This window comes from Grammomys surdaster, unplaced genomic scaffold (genome assembly GCF_004785775.1).
Source record: "Grammomys surdaster isolate TR1022 unplaced genomic scaffold, NIH_TR_1.0 126158, whole genome shotgun sequence".
NCBI lineage: Eukaryota > Metazoa > Chordata > Mammalia > Rodentia > Muridae > Grammomys > Grammomys surdaster.
This window is the reverse complement of record NW_021620966.1, coordinates 9,491,340-9,503,496: the sequence shown is the minus strand read 5'-3', so window position 1 is coordinate 9,503,496 and position 12,157 is coordinate 9,491,340. Positions and strand designations below refer to the sequence as shown.

At 40.6% G+C, this 12,157-nt stretch overlaps 1 protein-coding gene across 2 annotated transcripts in view; it reads left to right on the top strand.

Annotated features, from left to right (window-relative positions):
* The first annotated feature begins 4,797 nt into the window (after window positions 1–4,797).
* Trmt13 (tRNA methyltransferase 13 homolog) overlaps window positions 4,798–12,157 on the top strand; it is a 13,500-nt gene continuing 6,140 nt past the window's right edge. The window contains exons 1-7 of one of the 2 annotated variants that reach the window (XM_028757315.1): window positions 4,798–4,964; window positions 7,290–7,336; window positions 7,702–7,768; window positions 9,512–9,574; window positions 9,986–10,055; window positions 10,190–10,296; window positions 10,938–11,105. In XM_028757315.1, the coding sequence (XP_028613148.1) occupies window positions 4,818–4,964; window positions 7,290–7,336; window positions 7,702–7,768; window positions 9,512–9,574; window positions 9,986–10,055; window positions 10,190–10,296; window positions 10,938–11,105 (669 nt within the window). In that variant the 5' untranslated portion in view covers window positions 4,798–4,817. Of the gene's footprint in view, window positions 5,010–7,289; window positions 7,337–7,701; window positions 7,769–9,511; window positions 9,575–9,985; window positions 10,056–10,189; window positions 10,297–10,937; window positions 11,106–12,157 lie in introns of both variants that reach the window. The other variant, XM_028757314.1, reaches the window with a different exon arrangement.

Here is a 12,157-nt window from a genome sequence, read left to right as displayed (position 1 = left end):
TGCTAGTATTGTCTACTACATACCTACACTATTGGCTACCTATGAGTGTGTGTGTGTGTGTGTGTGTGTGTGTGTGTGTGTGTGTGTGAGAGAGAGAGAGAGAGAGAGAGAGAGAGAGAGAGAGAGAGAGAGCTCATTCAACAATAATCTTAGTGACTATTTCTCTAATCAGAGGAAGAACCTGAGGCATATTACAAAGCCGAAATTTGAACTCATCTCTTCCCTACATAATGTTACCTAATAAATAATTAATGACAGTTAATTTCAACTTTGGCACCTACTTTTGTTGTTTTGTTTTTTGAGACAGAGTCTCATTATGTAGCTCTGGTTGTCCTGGAACTCAATGAATAGACCAGGCTAGACTCAAACCCAAAGACAGCCATTTGCCTCTACCTCCTGAGTGCTGAAATTAAAGGTGTATGTCACCATGCCTGGCATCTTGGACAACTTTAAAGATCCTTATGGGAAGGTATTTAAGCTCTACCTTGGGGAACTGGGGAGACAGCACAGTCAGTAGAGTGCCTGCCATACACACATGAGCATCTGCACTAGGATCTGTAACAACTACATTAAAAGTGGGGGGGGGGGGGGAGGAGGCTGGCGCAGGCAAGTAGTGGTGGTGACTTACACCTTTAATCCCAACATTGGAGAAGCAGAGGTAGGCAGATCTCTGGGAATTCAAGGCCAGTGGTCTACAGAGAGCTACACAGAGAAACCCTGTCTCAAAAAAACAAAACAAACAAACAAAAAAGCTGGGTGTGGAATGAGAGACAGTGGTTAAAAGCACATATCTGTTCTCTCAGAGTTTGTACCCCAGCACTCATGTCAAGCAGTCACAAAGACCCAGCTCCAAAGGATCTGACACCCTTTTCCTTTTCTGGAGGTCCTCTCAGGCAGACAGGCAGACTCCCACGCACGCACGTGCACGCGCGCGCGCACACACACACACACACACACACACACCCTTTGAATGTTAAGGCATAAACACACAAAAATTTTTAAGCCAATGTGTTTTAACTCTGGGGGGTGGGACAGGGTGTTGTCTCGAGATCCCCAGGCCAAGCAGCCTAGGCAATTAACTGGTAAGGCACTGCATTCAATGAGTCCCTGTCTCAAAAAATAAGGTAGAGGGTTGGCAAGATGGCTCAGAGGGTAACAACACTTGCTCCCAAGTCTGACAGGCTAAATTCAATCCCTGGAGCCCAAATAATTCCTGAAAGCTGTCCTCTGACCTCTGCAAGCACACCATGGCACACACATACTCTCCTCTCCATACACATAAAATATATGTAATTTATAAAATAAGAATTTTAAAATGGAGACCAATTTAAAAGGATACCAGAAGCCAACCTATGGCCTCCACACCCATTCATACTCACATGGACATATACACACATACATACACATACACCGCACACACACACACACACACACATACACAGGAGGGGGGTGCACCTTAGTCATGAAAAAAACGAGCATGTGAGGCAGAGGGAAGAGCAGGAGTGGAGATACAGCAGAGCGAACACACGGCATCAAGAGGAGCTGAGTCCTTGTGTGATGACTGAGACAGTTTAGGGATCAAAACCTTAGAGCAGGTGGTTATCCAATCCTGGGGTTAAAGCTCGCACCACTTCCTTCCAGGTAGGGTTCCCTGAGAGTTACACTGTCGTCTACCCAGCCACCTTCCCCTCTACTATGCCTTTATTATACCTTACTAATCACACCTTACTACTACTAATAACTAAAATTTAGGGAATACTCAACATATACTAGTTACTATTTTAAGCTCTTTGTATGTATTTGATAATTTCATCCTCAATAATAATGCCATGAAGTAGGTACTATTATTCTGAATTTAAAGATGAGACCAAAAAATAGTGAAGTAAACGGTGTGAGCCAGGAGCTGGGGGCATAGTACGGTGACAGTCTATGAGAGCATGCTGCAAGGGCAGGTCCAACCCACAGAAATGCGCACACAGTAAATAAACTGTCCGAGACCAGTCAGTCGGCGGCGGAATTGGAACTGACTTAAACCCAGGCAGTCTAGCTCGAGATCTAAACTTAGAACCTGCATTACACTGCTTCTCCAAGGGGGTCTTCTCAATTCTGAGTCTGGGACTTCCCTGAGAACCTCGATGGTGACTGGTGGTGGTGTTGCTGTTGCACATTCTCTGCACCCAGGATAGTTCGTGGTACACAGTAGGTAAGTATTTGCTGGGGTAAACTGCTCTTGAAGAGTTGGCTAAAGAATCTAGGTAGTTCTTCCTACAGGTCAGGGGTTAGCAAAATTATTCTGTAAAAGGCCAGAGGGTAAATATTTTAGACTTTGAAGACTGTAGAGCAGTGGTTCTCAACGAATGGGTCAAGACCCATGAGAGTCAAACAACCTTTTCACAGGAGTCACCTTAGACCATCAGAAAAACCAGATATTTATGTTAGACTTGTAACAATAGCAAAAATACAGTTACAAAGTAGCAACAAAACTAATTTTTTTTGGTTGGGGGTCACCACATCATAAGGAACTGTATTATCAGGAAGGTCAAAAAACCACTGCTATAGTGTTTCTGTCACAATTGTGTGTTGTAGTGTTCCTCTCCAATACCCTGCTACCCTGCCCCCACCCCTTGTTGTTGCTGTTGCAGTGCTGAGGCATATATATATATATATATATATATATATATATATGCAATCTATCATAAAAATCACAGGTTTTTTCCAGCCAATATTCCCATACAAGTACTCATTGACTCTGCCCTTGTGCAGATGCAACCACAGACAGTAACAAATAAGAATGGCTGTGTTCCAGAAAAATTTCCTTTAGGAACAGCTGGTTGATCCTTGCCACAGGTGATAGGAATATCGGGTTTCTAAACAAGAGTAATTTTTAAAGTTGAAGTTGTGTTTTAACATGATTAACTCTGATTACAATTTAATGTGTTGTAGAAGAGTTGGGAGTGTCAAGCTTAGAATCACAAGTAATGGTCCATAGTGCCCAACGGAAACAAAATGGAAGCCACACATGTGAGCTATGTATGTCACTTTAAACTGTCTAGACGTCACCTTAACAAAGACCCATAACTTTCAAAGTAAAATTAATTTGAATACATTTGACACCAATACATACATACATACATATATATATACATATATATATATATATATATATACCCTAAATAAAGCTGCCACAGATAATCAACATAAAATTGAGATGTTTTACATTGTTACTAGCAGACCTGCAAAGTCTATGAATTTTACACTTACAGACATCAGTTTGGATTAGCTCGAATTCAATAACTACATGTCTAAATGTGGCTAATAGCCACTAAATTAGACATCACAAAATAATCACCAATTAGAGGCTGGGTTAGGGGGTACAGATCAGTGGTAGAGCATGCTAAGTGAGGGCATCAGGTCAATTGTCAAAATCAAACAAACAGCAATAAGACAATTAAGATAACCTACAGATTCCTATATATGGCTGATATTTTCAGTCCATTCTTCTGACTGCTTTGCTGGTTGATTCTAGACCTAATTCTAAGTCATGTTAAACCATGGTTTAACAGTCCAGTAACTCGATAAATCAGTGTCTTCATTTTTTTTAATGAAACATTTCTTCACTGTTTAGTTTCTACAAATATTTTCACACCTGGTCTTCATTGCAATCGTATGAGCAGATAGGTGCGTTAAATCACCTTTCCAATGACAAAATGTAATGTTCTCAGAAAGTAAATAACAACTAAAAAGTTATTGGGAAAATCACATTTAACTTCTAATCAAATCTATTTGAGCCATAATAGCATCGCCTGTGGTTAGTGTTACAAGTTTGCATTTATCTATCTGTGCGATAGAATACTCTGTGAAGATCAAGGTATCCCCAGGGGCCCAACGAGGTGCTTTACGGGTTGACATTATGCGTTGGATATACAGAATCCCTGATTTTCCAGTATTGAGGGTTGGTTAAATGGTTGTAACTGACGTGAGCCGAAGTATGTCACTTGAATGTTTTGTTTTGTTTTTTTGTTCTAAAGCTTCACTCCCAATGTCCTTCAAAGGAGAGCACGAGTGAAGGGCTGGGAGGCATGAATTCTAGTGGGGACGGTTCCCTGAAGTCACCGTGAAGCTTTGCAGAAATGAACGGGAGAGAATCAGAGCTTCCACCCAGAAAGGACAGGCTGGGCTCAGTCCTGCTCAGAGCCAGGACACGGACGTGAGGGAGTCGGCTTCCCATTTCCTCGTTCCCTTTCCTCGCGTCCCCTCCGAAACGGCCGACCCGGCGACAAAGGTATCCATTAGGTCCCCACAGGGTTCCTTCCCGCGTCCCGGTGTGACAGTCCGACACAGACCCGCGGACCGAGCCCCACTGAACCCAGCCGCCATCTTCCCCATTGGCGCGACCCCAACCGCCACCCGCCGGCACCCGGAGCTCACCTCTCCTCGCAGTCTTTGCATTTCACTAGCAAGGGAACAAGTTGCTGGAACAGAACTTGACTCATGTCGGACCGTTGCCCCAACGGGAAGGTGGAAAAGCCCAGTAGGCCTGGCCCTCGGTACCAGCTTGAAAGAAGTGCCGGTCCAGAAGAGTTTGAGTTTGGCGCTCAGCTCCCGCGGAGGAGGAGGGAAACGATAAACAGAGGGAACGAAGGAGGTTTGGACCTCGTCAGCCACCATCACCTTCTTCCGGTTCGGGGAACTACCAGGCCAGGGTGATGCGTAATTTCCGTGGACCCACCCCCTCAGGCGGCCACGTTTGTTAAGGGAAGTGGGATCAAAGGAAGTTGACAGCTTTGGGCTGAGCCAGGCTAAAAGGACCCAGCGTTATGGAGGCTCCTGTGGCCACTTCGCCCGCGATCGGTTTTCCAACCGACGGTAGATGCAGCTACTTTGTGGAAAAGAAGAAGCGCTTCTGCAGGATGGTGGCGGCCGCGGGAAAAAGGTTCTGTGGTGAACACGCTGGATCCGCGGAGGTCTGCTATCGCCCTACCTTCCTGAGAATCGGAACTGAATTGCGGGTCTGTGGGTGCTGGAACCCATCCTCGCCCCTTTGACAGGTTTCTGCTTCGGTCCCATGGATTCTCCAGCTCTTTCTTAAGTAAATGCAGTTCTGACCACCGCTTGGAGCCCCGATGAGCTCCTGGGGAGCATTGCTTTCTTGTACGAAGAAAAGCGTCCTATGTGCTATCTCAGAGATCTTTATACTCCTCCTTCCACTAGTCTCCCATCCTCATGGGAAGTGATTATTTTTACAAAGTAGTGTTTGAAAAAAAATCATTAGGTTTTACTAATTGGGTTCTAATTATAATTATTGTTTTTTGAACGATAATCACTTGTGAATGCATGGGGAAGAAACTTAGAAATAGATTTTGCTTAGACTTAAGGGAGCACCTTATATGAACTTGTAATGATTTTGGGATGGAGAAGAAAAAAAATTAACGTAAAATAACTAACTTCAAAGTTGAAAGCAAAGTGCATTTTTTTCATCCCTCAACAGACAGTATTGTCGTAAGACATTTTGATTCTAAATGCAAAAATATTAGTGGCTTCTAATGGATAGAGAACAGGGAAATTACTAATCTACAAGACACAGGAAGTCTCACCACCTTCTACACCAAAAGAAAACATTTTAATAACCTGCTATACACTTTCTATTCACTCCAACAATAGATTTTTAAAATGCTTTTGTATGTGTGTGTGTGTGTTCTGTGATTAGGCTTTGCCAAGTTAGAGTATTATTTCCCTTGAAAGACAATTTTCCTCTTTGTTTTTGAGACGGTGGGTGATCTTGCAGAATTTCTCATGTTGGTCTTGAACGCCTGATCTCAGGAATTCTCCTGCCTCAGCCTCCCAACTAGCTGGTCTCCATCAAAGAATCGCACTGGAAATTAAATTTTAAAATCTGTACATGAAATAATATGTTATTTTTTAATACTGAAATTTCTTAGCTTTCCCTAAAATTCAATGTGCATAACTTCATGAACATTCTGACATAAATTGAAATAAATAATTGAGAAAAATTAAGAGTAAATACTTGGTCACCTTTTGCTGTATGGCTAGCACTAAACAGTTGTTATTTTGCTTTCAAAAATTCAATTTTCACAAACCTTAGGAAGTAAGTCATACTATTATTCTATTTAATAGTGATATAGTAAGTCTATACTTAATATAGGGAGTCTATACTATTATTCACATGAGGCAGGAAGTGTTAGGGTCATAGAGTTGGCAGCTAATAGAAAGAGCTGAGAACCACACCTAACCACTAGCCTCTGGTTTTAATAATTGGGCCATCATAATTGCATATGTGTTGACAGAGTCGGTAGGATAGACCTGCCAATACTGTTTTCCTTGCTTTTCTCCCAGTGCCTATAATTAAATGCATATAACTTGAAAGACTGTACTAGCATTTTGAAAAGTTGCAAAGCCAGTGGATATGATTCATTCTAAATTGTTAAGGTACCATGCCTCATTGTTCCTGGCATATTTTCTTCTGCATATTACTTCTATATTTATTGAGACAGAGTCTGAGGGTTATCCTGACTGGTCTTTGGCTCAGAAGCTCTGTCTGCCTTTCTTCTGGTGTTTTGAGATTCAAAGCATGTTCCACCATGCCCAGCATTTCCCCACATTTGAACAACTTTAGATAAATATGCATTTTAAAATCAATTTAAATGGGCAACATTTTTCAAAAAGAATATGTATGCAAATAGTGAGTATTTTAGTCAGCTCAGTTTAGCCACTTATACCCAGTATATATGTATTTCAAAAGATCATTTTAATATGTGATGAGTATTACATATTGTTATTAGTTAATCTGAAGTAAATGGTTAACATCTTTCTTTTTTTTTTTTTTTTTTTTGGTTTTTTCGAGACAGGGTTTCTCTGTGCATCCCTGGCTGTCCTGGAACTCACTCTGTAGACCAGGCTGGCCTCGAACTCAGAAATCCACCTGCCTCTGCCTCCCAAGTGCTGGGATTAAAGGCATGCGCCACCACTGCCCGAAGGTTAACATCTTTCTTAATGGTGCATATAATAACTTTACCCATTTTTAGGAGGTGATATCTTTTATGCAAAATTACATTAGCAAGCCAAAACAGTATGTGTTCATTTATACAAAAGCAAGCTACAATGGAGACTCTTATTGTTATGCTGCATGACCTAATCTTGCTTATTTTTAATTATATCCTTTTACAGTTTTCTTACCTCCTTTTAGGAATAGAAATACACTGTGGGTGTATCTAACATCTGAATGTAATCAACTTGATATTTAAATAAATGTATCCCTTTTAATTTATTAGGAAGAAAATGCTCGGAAAAGAATCTTGTGTCCTTTAGATCCCAAACAGTAAGTTGGGATCTAATATGGGTTTATGTAAGTGTTTCTGTTGTCATTTGGGGTGCACATATGTGTGTGTGTGGGGGGGTCTGTTTGTGTGATGTGTTAAGAAGCAGTAAACTTCACAAAGTTCATTAAAAATTTTTCTGTCTTGGGCTGGTGAGATGGCTCAGTGGTTAAGAGCACTGACTGCTCTTCTAGAGGTCATGAGTTCAAATCCCAGCAACCACATGGTGGCTCACAACCATCTGCAATGAGATCTGATGCCCTCATATGGGTGTCTGAAGATAGCTACAGTGTACTTACATATAAATAAATAAAAAATCTTTAAAAAAAAAAAAATTTTCTGTCTTAACTTTTCTCTTTAAATTTAGCACAGTATATGAAGACCAACTAGCAAAACATTTGAAAAAATGTAATTCAAGAGAGAAGCCTAAGCCTGTAAGTATTTGAAATGCATGTGTGATGTTTGTATATAAATACTTAGTATTACAAGATGCAGATTGAATTGTGCAAATGTACCATACTCATTTGATATTTATACTTCTCTCCTCTTTTCTTTTCTATTCTTGTGTTTTATCTGTTGGTTTGGTTAGATAGGAGGCAGGTTTTCACTCTGAAGCCCAGGCTGACCCCAAACTTGAGGCCCTCTTCTTCTTCCCTTAGCTTCTCTAGTACTGAGATTACTGGTGGGTGGCACCTTGACCAGCCGAGAATAATTATTTCATGTTTTATTTTGTTTGTTTATTTGCTTTTGAGATAGGGGACTGTGCTGTAATACTCAGGCTGGTCTTCAACACAGCTCAAATGTTTCTTATGCTTCCAAGTGCTAAGATGATAGGTATATGCTGCCACAGCCATCTTGAAGCTGGACAGAGAGAGGTAATGGTGCAGCAAGAGATTTTAAATCAGAAGTAAATGTTTAGAATTAAGGTCATAAGAGTAACTGCCGGACATCTTTGAGATTCAAACTTAGTATAGAGATAGTGAATTTGAGCTAGCACTGATCCGTGGAAGTCCTTCACAGTGTCCACCTAAGCAAGATCTAAAAATTCAGATTTCTTTTTTATTTAAAGATTTGTTTATTTTATGTATATGAGTATTTATGGGCGCATTGTCTTCATGCACACCAGAAGAGGGCATCAGATCCCATTAGAGATGGTTGTGAGTCACCATGTATTGGTGGGAATTGAACTCAGGACCTTTGGAAGGTCAGCCAGTACTATTAACCACTAAGCCATTTCTCCAGCCCAAACATTCAGATTTCTGTTTGGGAACAAAATACATAAGTTGAGGGTGGGTAACTATACAAAATAGTAAGTGTGCTCATTTGCTTCGTGATATGAACCATTTTACAATGTGTATCTCAAGATATATTTTTTGTTGTTGTTAGTGGGGTTTGTTGTGGTTGTTTGGGTTTTTGTTTTGTTTGGTTTGGTTTTCTGAGACAGGGTTTCTCTGTGTAGCAGCTTTGAATTCTCTCTGTAGACCAGGTTGGCCACAAACTCACAGAGATCTACCTGCCTCAGCCTCTTGCCTCCTGAGTGCCAGCATCAAAGGCTTGCACCACTGCCCAGCCCTCTTCTTAGTCATTTTGCAACAGATACCCCTCTGCATTTTCAGATGTCTCTCAGTTGAGAACCACTGCTCCAGATGCTATGAGCTAAAAGTATTTTAGCTATCTTTAGCAGTTTATACCTATAATCTTGGCATCTGGGAGACTTAAGCTAGAAAGGATTACCCAAAGTTATAAGCAAGCTTAGACAGCATAATAAATTCTAGGCAAGCCTTGGCTACCAATTGAGCTTCTGTGTAAGATCCTATATCAAAGGAAAAGCATGGTATTTTAACATGAAGTTAATATACAAGAAAAACAGTGACCTCTCATCCACGCTTTTAGGACTTAGCTCCTTGAGTAAAGAGAGAATAAGACTGTTCCCTTTGGCCTAACTCTGGGGGTGGGGGTGAGGGGGAGGAGTGTCCCAATGGATCAGACTCAGCCATCCACCAAAACAAGAGGCCAATCAGCAACCCAGTCACTGTGGTCATGGCTGTGCAGTAATATCTGGTGATAAATGAGTGTGACAGAGGTGATGATGTGGAAGAGTGAGAGGAAGGAGCAGTTCTTCAAACTAATTGTTTTCAGCCTCATATTAATACTATGTTGTGGTTTTTTTTTGTCAGGATTTCTTTATTCAAGATATAAATGCAGGATTAAAAGATGAAACAGAAATTCCTGAACAATTGGTAAGTGTATTATTTAATACTTAACTCTAAGTGGTATTTATAAGCTGTCTCCTTGTACAGACTATTCTCCAATTTGTTTACAAATATCTATTGTTTTGACTTTTAGGAGATATTTTCCTGTAGAAGTACATTGTTAGTGATGGTTAGTTCCAAGGCAAGCTTATGTCCCATAACTGCAACATGGCTCTGTTGTGAGCTGAGTACAGACCCTGAGGGATCAAGGAGAGTTAAAGTATCAGGGCAGAACTGAGTGGTGCCTTCACAGCTGGGCAGTTCTGAAGGAACAAAGCTCTGCCAGGAAGAAGCACCTAAATTGCCAAGGAATCTGCCCAGCTGTTAAGCTTCTATTCAGTCTCTGCCGTGGTACTGTAAGGCGTGTGTTGACTACATTATTTTTGTGTTTGTATATAGGTTCCATTTTCTTCTCTATCTGAAGAGCAGTTGGAAAACTTAATCAAGAAATTGAGAAAAGCAAGTGAAGGTGAGTCTGCCTAAAGTGGCAGGTTCAGTGATTTGAGAGTCTCTAGGTAGCATATGAGTTTCCTTCCGTTCTGTTGTTCAGTCTCAGTTCATGTTTGCTCCTTAAGCTAGCCCTCATGTTTCTTTTGGTCACAGGCTTGAATTCTACACATGAAGATCACATTATGTCCCATCCAGCATTACATGATGCCCTTAATGACCCGAGAAATGGTGATTGTGCAGTCAAGCACCTAAAACAGCAGGTATGTTTAGACACAGTCATTCAACTTTTCTTCATATAGTTAGTGCTAAAATTCCAGGCTGACGAGATGGCTCATCAGATGAAGGCACTTGCTGCCAAGCCTGATGACCTTAGTTCAGTCATCTGAACCTTGCAAAGTGTCCTCTGACTTCTACATGCAACAAGTATGTATGTTCACAATAAATAAAAGTAGTTTTTTAAAAGCTAACATAGATGTGGTGACACATGCCTTTAATCCAGCACTCAGTAGACAGAGACAAGCAGATCTTAGTTTGAGGCCAACCTGGTCTACAGAGTAAGTTCTGGGACAGCCAGGGTTACAGAGAGAAACCTTGTCTTAAAAAACGTTTTTTTTTTAAAAAAAAAAGCTAACATTTGGTTCTGAGTATAATTACTTAGTTTCTTTTAGTGAACAAAATACTTTCATTCAAAATTATATGTGAACATGAAATAAAAATTTGGGCATGGCTATGACCCTGAGTGCAGAGTATTGTTTTAAAGCAAGCAAAAGGAAAAAATTCTTAGCCATTCAGAAATTATCAATAAAAACCTTCTGCCTTATGTAGAGATTACCTTGCTGTTTTCCAATTTGAGTTGAATCCCTTTGCTCTAGTTTATACAATAACCCTATGGGGTTTGCAGGCTTCTATTTTAGGTAACATTGAAAAATTAAAGTTACTTGGTCCAAGAAGATGCTTTGTTGAGTTTGGAGCAGGAAAGGGGAAATTATCTCACTGGGTTGATATTGCCTTAAAAGATGCTGAAAACGTTCACTTCATCCTGGTAGAAAAAGTGACCACAAGATTCAAGGTAAGTAAATGCATTATAGGATCTTAATAACCAAACGTATTTTTCTTCTGTAGGAAAAAAAGAAAATAATAGGAACATGTCTCTTAAAATGAATTTTGTTTTTTATATATTTTATTGTAGTTTTTTGCTGTCGTTATTTGTTTGGTTCTAATTGTCCTGGTTAAACTGAAGATAAGTTTTTAAAATGTTAACTATTGATAGTCCATAATCTGAGTTCATAAAGTTATTTGCAGAGACAAGAAAATCTGTGAACAGAACCAGGCTTCCGCTAGAAATGAAGCCATGTCCTCACCTTGCATTTGCCACTGCTGACAGACTCTTCCTTCCTTAAATACTTGTGCGTTTTCTTGGACAGCATGATAAGCACTCTGTATATACAGGTAGATGCTGAGGAAGCAGCTGTGCTCTTAAATGTGTTTAGGAAAGAACCAGCTAAGTGTGTAAGTAAAGTGTTGAAGTGGAGTAACTTCCGCAGAGTGTGGCATGCTAGACTTTGTTACAGGGAGGCAGTGGAGAATGACGAGCAGAAAAGGTGATGCCTGTGACACATCCTGAAAGATCACTTAGCTTTGCTAGATAGGACGTGAGAAGCATTTTGGGAAATAAGAACAGTGGAACCAAAGCCTGAAATAACAGATGAAGCGTTTCCATGTAAGTGTAGGCTCTTCCTCCTGCACCCAGTTCCAGAAAGACTGAGTATTATGAATAAATGCCTAAGCTAATAGCTTTGGCTCTATTCCCTGACTTTGTAACTTATTTAACCCTTTTAAGCTAGTCTAAATCATGCTACAAAGTTAGTTACATCTCCTCAGGTTTATGCCCCTGTCTCCTCCAGAGTTCCTGCACAAATCCCCTTCCCGTGCCATTCCTGTCTCTAGTCCCAGAATTCTCTCTCTAGCCCAGAATGCCCACCTACCTATTTCCTGCCCAAGCTCATAGGCCAACAGCCTTTTATTGACAGGTGAAGCTTCCATACACTGCACAAAAGATTTCTATGTGATGGAAATATATGACATGAGATAGAACGTGACAATTTGAACCAGGAAGGAGAG